The sequence below is a fragment of the Nanorana parkeri genome, unplaced genomic scaffold, assembly GCF_000935625.1.
Source record: "Nanorana parkeri isolate BGI_ZX_2015 unplaced genomic scaffold, ASM93562v1 scaffold132, whole genome shotgun sequence".
Taxonomy (NCBI): domain Eukaryota; kingdom Metazoa; phylum Chordata; class Amphibia; order Anura; family Dicroglossidae; genus Nanorana; species Nanorana parkeri.
The window spans coordinates 2,127,062-2,137,349 of NW_017306400.1; the positions used below are offsets into that span (position 1 = coordinate 2,127,062).

The following is a 10,288-nucleotide window of genomic DNA, read 5'->3' on the forward strand; positions in this document are numbered from 1 at the left end:
AGCACGTCTCTTTGCAGTATTCTGACACTAGTTGTATACCCATCCCTGACCATGACATGGTTGGTTTGTGAAGCCTTAACAATGGAAGGCCTAACACAACCGGGAAGAGTGGTGAGGGAATTATGTCAAAAGACAGATATTCTGTATGATTGCTGAGACAAGAGACTAATAAAGGTTGGGTCTGGCTACAAATGGGTCCCAAAGCGGAGGTAGACCCGTCAATGAAACTGACACGGACTGGGTTATGTTTTTTAAGGTGAGGTATTTTATTTTGCAGAACTAATTGGTGGTCTATGAAATTTCCGCACGCCCCTGTGTCGATCATGGCGTCAACCGCTATCCTCTCGTGGTCCCACTGTAATATGAGAGGGACATAGATATAAGAGTCAGTCTGTGAATCTCTTGATGTCAGTTTGCAAATGTGGTTTATATTACCTTCTGACTTCATTTTGATGAGAGGACAAGACCCCACGGTGTGTTCAGGCGCGGCGCAGTACAGACACAGGTTCCTAGAGCGTCTCCTCATCCGTTCGGCAGGGGTTAGGGGGCCTCTTACAGCTCCGACTTCCATAGGTTCCTCTCTAGGAGGGGGAGTCGGTCTTAGGGAAGCGGTAGTCCCTCCTGTCCAACGTTCAGCCCGTCTCTCTCGGAGGCGGCGGTCAATCGTGATAGCACATTGGATTAAGCCTTCGAGAGTGTCAGGGAGGACGTCACGGGCAATTTCGTCCTTCAGGGCCTCAGAGAGACCCAGGCGGAACTGGTTGCGGAGACTGACATTGTTCCACTCAGTCTCCCTGGCCCATCGCTGGAACTCTGCAACAAAGTCTTCGACTGGACGACGGCCCTGTTTCAAAGCCCTTATAGCAGTCTCAGCAGTTAGCTGCTTAGTGGGGTCTTCATATAGTAAAGACATGGTGTCGAGGAAGTACTGGTAGGAGTCTAGGACTGGGTCTCTGGTCTCCAGGTAAGTATTTGCCCAAGCGCGGGGCTCTCCTCTGAGATATGATATCAGGGTGAGTACCTTGATCCTATCATTTGGGATCCGGGTGCGTTCCACCCTGGAGCGCACACTCGTCGCCGGACGTGCCCGGACGACCTTACACATTCACATGTATGAGAGTATGATCATTTAGGCAAAAATCTCAATTGTGGTGTATAGGGGGTGATAGGAGGTATATCTTTTCCCCTGAGGTATATGCTTCTTATTTTTATCCTTTCATGCATATTTAATGCTTTCATTATATATTGTTCAATACATTTATACTTTTTATACTTCTATGAGACTGATGTTTATTGGACTTGTTCTTTCTGGAGCCACCAAAAAAACCCCATCTTTTTCTATCTCTCTTCTTTTTTTGTTACACATACAGGGGGATGGCATCGCAGAATGGGACAATGTTCCTAAAAGTAATTTGTTACTGTTCCCATGCACTCCCTCTAGCGCATGCATGAGTATAGTACGGTGATTGCACTGTACATTGGGCAGTGCAGATCATAAAAAGAGGGTACAAACCCAATGAGAGTGACTCTGTACCATGTGATCAAGTGACAAATCATAGCATTAAAGATGGTAAACAATGGCAGACAGCTCTGACTTTCCTCTTGCACAGCAATTGGTGTGTGAGAGTAAAGAGCTTCCTGCTTGCAGCCATCTGACATGGGTACTTATTTACCAGTGTCAACTAGTACCAGTGCCCATTCACCCCTCTACAATATATGGCAGCTCCTAATCTGACCTGTATATTAATGCCGGGTTCACACCTGGGCGTTTTACAGCGCTGATCGACGCGCTGTAAAACGCCCAGCAAGTGACATCCCATTATTTCCTATGGGCATAGTTCCCACCTGGGCGTATTTCAGCACATCGGAACGCCCTGCGCCCAAAGAAGTACAGGAGCTTCTTTGGGGCGTATTTCCATGCGTTAACCCTTTCATCCCCCATCCTCACACTGTATGTGACTTGTACATTAACCTTTTTTAACTCCTCCTCCCTCTATGTATTACCTTTTTCATTTAATGTATCTACCGCACCATTGCCAAGCTCTGTGTTTTATCCCCTTCAATACCGACATGTTTTTTTTATTTCCAAACAATTGTGGCAAAAATTTTGATCATCTTGGGGTGTCTACTTTCCAAAAAAAAACATAATTTGTGGGGTTTTTGTACTGTCTGTATTTTTATTTGCTATGCTTTATAACAGAAAGTATACAGTAAAATTTTTTTAAATCCCAGTGGTTTTTAAATACCATCAAAAGAAAGCGCTGTCTAAAAAAAAATCATTTGGGAACAGTGTTGCACGACAAAGTAATTGTCGGTCAAAGTATAACAGCACTGAAAACTGACAACTGGCCTGGACAGAAAGGGGGTTTAACATGCTGGCCCTCAAGTGTTTAAGAAAAATATCCATTATATGCAGTTATCATACTTACGCAATAATGCAGAAAAGAAGGTGAAAACGAAGGTCATAATGGCACTTGTACTAAGAGTTTTGTAGGAATTCTTCCAACAGTGAATTTAATGCATTCAGCATGTAGACAGTTGGAACATCATGTCTGCTGCTTAGTAGCCACGTGCTAGAAATCGGAAAAGTGTGGGCAGTGTAAAGTTTTGTTGTCACAGACATATCTAGCTTGTAATTGTGATGTTTCTGAGCTGTATGTAAGGCAAAGCAAACAAATGCCACTGTACATAAGCTCCAAAGGGTACTTGCATCTATTTTGTACTGTACTTATACTGCACCCCCCCATCCTTCCTTATCAGGTAGGGTAATGAGACCTTTCACTGTGTCGCAGTGTGCACTATACAAGGCGTCTACTATTCAATACACACATATTTTCTGCTTTCTGATAACCAGTCAAAACAACATACCTGTGTAAGAAGCATGATGTGTTTTAAACGTGAGCTGCTATTAAAGTGACATTAAACACCGGAATTAAACCTTAAAAATGCATTCAAATAACTTAACTAATAACAAAAAAATTTATCTTATTTGTGTATCACTCGGCTGTAGATCCTCAAATCATCTCTGAATTGGTGCTGATGCTGTCCTTCCTTCTGGAGGGTGGCTACTTTTGTTCTCCATGGTTCCTGTGTGTGCTGTAAAGTAGTCAATGCTCCAAGCTCACTCCTGTGATGGACTACAATCTCACGTTTAGTTTACTAATTTCTATTGAGATTGTAGTCTTGGGAGCGAGCTTGGAGCGGTGGCTACTCTCAACACTCACAGGGACCATGGGGAACAAAAGTAACCACCCTCCAGAAGGAAGGACCGTGTCAGCACCAATTCAGAGATGATTTGAGGCTCTACAACTAATTGATACACAAATAAGATACATTGTTGTGTTGATAGTTAAGGTACTTGAATGTATTTTTAAGATTTAACTCCTGAGTTAAAATGGCCTGAAAATGTAAGTGGAACCCCAAGCAAACATCCAAATACATGTTTAAAATGTGTATATTCATTGTCTGTCATTTTGGCGAGCCATTCTTGTGATACACTCACCTATGCTACTCCATAAGATCCCTTTTCCGCTTTCTTTATTGCTTGCTAGCAGAGCTCCTCCTTTAATGAACAAAATTGATCAAAGGAGGTTTGTTCACTGTCCGATGTGGGGGCTGGAAGTAGAGAAGTAACATAGGAAGATTCATGGTCTAGCTTGTGTGGTGTCAAGTTCCACTTTATCTTTCCAAACAGGTCACCTACAACAAATGCATATTTTTTTTACTATACTGCAACACTCCAAGTGATTTAGTTGTACTATTCACATGTAAGCATTATACTGCAGGTATGCACACAGATGTGTAGTGTGGTGCTACCCATAGCAACTAATCATGTTAAAGTTAGCCTCCACGAAGGAGGCATGGAACCTCTCATCGCTGGACTGCCATCTGAAAATACATTTTCCCTAGCTTGTCATGCTGACCCAATAGCTGCCCTGATCTGCATGTATTTTTTCTGGGTCAGCACCTCAGAAACTATTGAAGCCAGGCAAGCAACAAATACTTTGATAGGCCAGCCCTGTGTTTTCTTGATACAAGTTTCCTTTAATTTTGTAACCTTCACTGGAGCATTGACATGTTGTTATGGCTGACTGATGACCTTGTCTCATTTTTATAAATGAGCTATAGTGTAAAACATCAAGCATGTGAAGAGCTATGGGCCTATGCTAGATTTGTGTTACTCATTTTGCCAGTTTTATATTAAAACCGTGTGCTGAAAAATAACGATTGTTGCTCTTGGAAGCCATTTCCCCTTTTGTAATGATGGCTCTCGTGCAGGAACTCAATAGCAGCTATGCGAAATTTGGACTCTGATACTGTGAACCACAGTTACCGAGGGATGAACATTTTTTTTCCCCAAAGAAACATTGATGAGTAATGTTTGAAAGAGTGAATATCGTTTGTTATGACCCTTTTTGTCCTTCGCTATGTAGCAGGTTTCTATAACTGTTTCTGTTTTTACTCTATAAACAGGTCCTCGGTATTGTTAGAGATGGGTATTGAACTTGTTGTATCAATCAATATCAGATTCCACATTTTACGCAGCCGCATCAATACAGTGCAGGAATAGTTTAGAGATGCTGGTTTAATCTCCTTCACATATTATCGGGTCTGGTGATTGTTTGTGATTGATCGTATTGATATGCATTTTTGTACCAGCGTTCTGTAGAACAGATGTAATCTGGTATTCCCTTCCCCAGTGTGCTTTCTGATCCAACATCGTCGTAGCTGTTGGCATTGATTGTAGACATTGTGAAGCCATTTGAAGGCTTTCACCTTGAGAAGTACAGTGCTGCCTTCTTAAAACAGAATATTTTGACGTCATCACTTCAGTCACAAATTAAGCATAAAAGAGAGGTTTTATTTTTCATTTAAGTATAGCAATTGTTTCTTATAAGTGCAATAACTGGACGCCTTCAGCTTTTTCGACTAAAAACATGCAAGACACTGGTTGGCCCGTGCTAATATTCAGAAAAGAGTTATTAAATCACAAATGAGCAAGTATGCCTCCAATATTAAAGGGACACTAAATTCAGTAGCTAAATCCATTCAAGTACCCTAACTTTTTTTTAAATCTATCTTATTTGTGCATCAGTAGTCCATGAACTCATTGCACTTCTGATCGCTTAGTCCAAACACAACTGGTGGTGACCAACGGATGGCGCCGTCACAATCCCGAAGTAAAGATGGGGCACCGGCACTCCAAATATTGAATAGTGTGTCTTTTATTGACGTAAATGCAGCATATCACATTAACATGCCTTTATGTGATATGCTGCATTTACGTCAATAGAAGACGCACTATTCACTATTTGGAGTGCCGTTGCCCCATCTTTACTTTATTTGTCTGGATTGAATGGAGTTTCAGGACCCCGAAACATTGGTTTGTTTATGGCCTTTTGTATGTTTTTTTTTTTTTTTTCTTGTCTGACTGTATATGTTTTGTGCCATTTCACTTTGGTATGCACATTACTACTTTCTCTGAGTGCTATTTGCACTGTGCATCTCTTATATTGTTTTGTATGCTCTGTACCACTATTTGTACCTTTTTGCATACTTTGATTATTACCTTATATTACAAAACTGTACTGTGCATTATATAGCACCCCTATGCTTTTGCTGCAGTATATACTTTATGTATGTAGGTGCGCGAGGCACCATCTTTAACTTCCGAGAAACAGTCTGGTTGACTTGGCCAACAGGCAGCTTCCTTTCCAGTTCCAAAGCACTGTCCTTCCCTTTTCTGAATCCACTATTTAGAGGAAACGTACCTTCTGACACCATGTTAATAGGGCTAAAATTAAAAAAAATATATGTATTATGTAGTCTTCTAATCTTCCACAATGCAGATCAGAATAAAGACATAGTAACTACAACAATGCTTCCTAGGTATTCAAGATAGCAGCAGACACATGGATAGATAGGCTTTTCATGTGTATAGTAAGTGTTGGTTTGGAACATGAGGACATTAGGCTGAATTCACAAAGGTTTAACACATGGATAATTTAGTCACGTGTAACCAATTTTCGAATCTCATTGGACAAAGCTCAAAATTACTGTCACCTTTTTTTTAAAATAAGTATCCATACCCTGGGGTTGGTTTTGTGAATAGAGCCTATTGCAGGTTGTCTTTGTTATCTGTTGAATTACAGTAATCACAGTTCATCTGTGAGGGCTTGTTCACACCAGTTACAGTGCGTTCCAGCATGGTTAGCTGCTGGAACACACTATCGCATACTAAATTTCCCCCCCTGCATTCTGGGGCAGGAGGGTGCTGCATGCACTATTTCTTTGCGATTGCCCCCTCACGCCACAAAGGGTTGGATAAATCCTAAAGGTAACCAGTGTTTTAAATCCATAACCTTTTGAAGCTTTTCTTGACATCAGTGAAACATCAGTATTTTAAGGGACTGCTGACTACAAGGTTGTGCTGACAGTTTCCTGAATTCTGCATTAAAGTGACTACTACCTATGGCATAGTTAAGTAGCTGGATTTATGTACTATGTAACCAAGCGATTGTTTCCCTATATTCTATATCTCATCCATGTCTGGGACTGGTGTATTTCATTTTGATCCAGTTAAATTGGAAAGCCACATGTATCTGTCAGTATCATAATTTCAAGGATATGTTGTATATTACATGTCATTATTTAATGTACAGTGTTCCAGTAGTAGGGCATGTCACCACAATGCTTTTTTTGCACGCACCTTTTTTACTGTATTCTTTCTCTACACTGCACATAGTGTTAGTGTGCAATATATTATACATAGAGCATTTAGGGTAAAAAAGCAGATTTGTCAGAAGGAGAAGAAAAAGCAGAGTCAGTGCTGTAGATCAGGTTCTCCAAGCAAAACACACACAAGTCAGCAGGTCTAGATGTATAATGGTTTAGGTTATGGTTATAAAGAGGGGCCTGTTTAGTCTCTACAGCCTGTGCCGATTTTTATGTATAGTTACACTGTTAGCATAAGAGTAGAATTTAGGGGAAAGGTTAAATGAGGTGAAACACAGGTTTATGCACTTGTATAGTGTAATCTATTGTGAAATAGCATTATTATATAGTTTATAGTTTCCAAGCGAAGCCTTCAAAATATGTTTATAAATTGTTTTACAAAGGCAGTTAATTACTGTTGTTTTTCTATCAATTACTCTACCTGTCAGCATTTTGTCTTTGCCCAGAGCAAATCTGTATCTAAACTCCCATGAATGTTAAGCACCTCTAACTGCCTCATGCAGCATTAGCCTGAAACTTTTATTCACATCTTGACTTTAGAGATGAATGTTATGAGCTGGTGCACAAGCTTCCATCCCCAACACATCACAACTGGCTGATATTTCTTATCCAAAAGTCATGATTTGCCCTTTGGCAAGCCCTGGGTTTTGGACCCTTGGTGCCTTTGAGGTAAGCAAATACCTGATGAAGGTGCTTGAGGTAAAGTGCGGGTATCCTTTAAGCAGAGTTAAAAAAAAAAAAAAAAAAACAGTTTTGTGTGCTGTAGATCATAGTTGGATGACTGTAGCTAATTACTAAATTGAAACCACCAGGCATTACTCTGATCACCCGCGTAGTGGCTGGTTCATATGAAAAAGGTGAAACAGCAGTGTGTTGATCAGTTTGCACTGCATACCTCCTAACTATCCCTGTTTTGGAGCCAAATCCCTCTGTCCCTCAGTCCTCCTCAATCGTCCATCTTTTTGGTCTGATATACAGATATCTATGAAAAGGTTCTTCTCAACTACCAAAAGTGTTATTATGCACTAAAACCTTTTACCTTATCTCCTAATTATCTTGTTTGCTATTTCAAAAAGCCAGTATAAAGGACAAATAATGGTAAAAAAACATCTATTTTGTGTTTAACCAATCATTAATTCCATCATAAACCATCTCATAAATTCTTAATGATCCTGAAGGCTTGGCAGGGGGCCATTACCTAAATGCATGGTGCTAGAAGGTGTCCTTTCTCCTCGCAGAAAGTTACGAGGTATGGTGTTACACTGTGTCCTGACACAAAACAAAGTTGGTTTGCCGTAATCCAGATGCTTTCCAATGTAAGGCTCTGCAATGTAGCGCAAAGTCTTGGCTACTGTATTCATTCAGTGACTTATGTCTTTCAGGTATTTTCTCTGCTTTGCATCGCAGACTGGATGGTGCATCACATCTGGAGGAAGGGGAAGGACCCAGACAGTTTTTCCATTCCTTACCTCACAGCTTTGGGAGACCTTTTAGGAACTGCTTTGCTTGCTGTTGGCTTCCATATTCTGTGGCTTATCGGGGATAGAGATGGAGATGTTGGAGACTAGCCCAAGGTTTGAAAATCCAGCTGCCTCTACCTGATTCTGGGAAACATTTCTAAAAGTAACTGGGGTAAAAAGATTTCCACAGGATCCAGTTAAACAAGAAAACAATCGTTTTTTATTCTGGGTTTTAAAACTGTGAACGTTTAAATTTTCTACAAATTTCAAATGATCAGTAGTATACAATTTCCCTTATCAGTAGGTGGGGGCTCTGCTACAAGCACTTTACATTTTATGTATGCATGTTCTATGGCTTTATTTTTGAGTTTTATTTAACCTACAGAGCTGATTCCAAGGCGTTGTCTATTCTCGTGGGCCAGGTGGACATCATGCTGATGTTCTAGCTAAATTGTTGGTATCCACGATAAGGTTCCTAAATTTATTTTTACATATATGACATTCATTTTCTGTTTTGAACTTTGCATTCAGTAATGTATTACACAATTATTCTTATTTAGGGAGATTTCTGGATATTTTAACATAAAATGAATTGCTAAAGTTCATACTAACTTAACAATTTATTGTACAGGTTAGCATTACTGAAGGAATGTTAAAGCTGAACTCCAGCCAAATAAATAGTAGAAATACATAAATGTGGGCTGTCATACCTGCCAAAGCATCTGTAATTTGGCTACTTTTGTGATCATCTTTCTTACCCAAGCCAGGCAGAATAGCTAGACTGGTGACATCACTTTTCTCCACTGCACTTAAGCAAGTTTGGTCACCAACCACATACGGACCAGGGTGGTCACTTTGATTTGTCAACCTGTCATCAATCTAACTAGTGTTAGACTGTCAACATTGTTGAGTACAGTATAACCTGACTGGCTCGGTGAGACTCCCGCCTTCTTCCAGTCAGCCAGAGTGCTGTTGTGCAGGTGGTTACAGACAATAAATAGAAAAACAGGTTCAAATATTTATATTAGCTGTATTTAAAATATATTTCATGATTTGTTGTATTGATTGAGTTCGACTAAACAACAGTCTTTTTTTTCTTTTTGGAGTTCAACTTTCGTGATAAGAAAGTGTACTAGTAGGTACATTTTTTTAAAGGGGTTTTCTAGGTTTTTACTGCTTTTGTTAACTGTAATGCACTTTTGTTAAAACTAAAACAAAGATATTGTACCATAAATAAGTAAGCTTCTATTGCTGACCTCTTCTTAAAATGCTAGTTGCCTGCCTGTCATATGGCTGCAATGGCTTGGTTACATTCTGACCTGTACTAAATATGTATATCTGGTGTTCTAACGCTACTGGCTGCCTACTTCTTCCACGTCTGTAACTCAGAGTATTAAAGCCAGAGACATCCAGACAACTAGCTTTTTAAAAGAACACTGGCACCCTATATATTTCTGAGTGCAGGTTTCCTTAAGGCCTAACTCCATCCCAAACCATAAAAATTGTCTGGAATAGGAAAGAGCCTAAATGTCTGGTGTTATATCTCCATTAGGCAGCTCTTCATTTACTTCCTTTCTCTGTGACACCAAAAAGATGGTACAGACGTCAATAAAACATTGTCAAAGATTGTAATCCTTCCCCACTCTATTAAAAATGTGTTTGTCTGTGCCTCCATTTGAAGAGATTTCCCATCACTTTATGTCCTGACAATTGCACTTTTTAGTTGGAGCTTTCAGAAGAACACCATATGTACCTACCCAAATATAAATTGGTAATATCATCACAAATTTGGAATAATTAATTAGAGTGATTGTGCAGAATGGAGGAGCATTAATATAATGCTCCAGTGGGCCTCTGTGCAAGGCATGAGGGGACAGCACCAAGGCAAATCATTCGCCATTCCAAGCAGCTAATGTTCTAATAATCTTATTCAACAAACAATGCAACTGTGCTAAAATCCAATTGTTCACCTCATCTGCTCCACCGATCCCAGAGCTCATCCCAGGGTCACTGGAAGTGTGCTTCTGAAGCCTGCGTGTGTACCTTCCTTTCTATCTGCTTTTTGTATGACCAGTCACTTTAAAGGAACCTGA

The 10,288-nt window shown here is 40.1% G+C and overlaps 1 protein-coding gene across 1 annotated transcript in view; it reads left to right on the forward strand.

The window, feature by feature from the left end:
- SLC41A2 (solute carrier family 41 member 2) overlaps positions 1 to 8,973 on the forward strand; it is a 58,155-nt gene extending 49,182 nt beyond the window's left edge. The window contains exon 10 of the mRNA XM_018553888.1: positions 8,118 to 8,973. Coding sequence (XP_018409390.1) covers positions 8,118 to 8,303 — 186 coding nt within the window. The 3' untranslated portion in view covers positions 8,304 to 8,973. The remainder of the gene's footprint in view (positions 1 to 8,117) is intronic.
- The last annotated feature ends 1,315 nt before the right edge of the window (positions 8,974 to 10,288 follow it).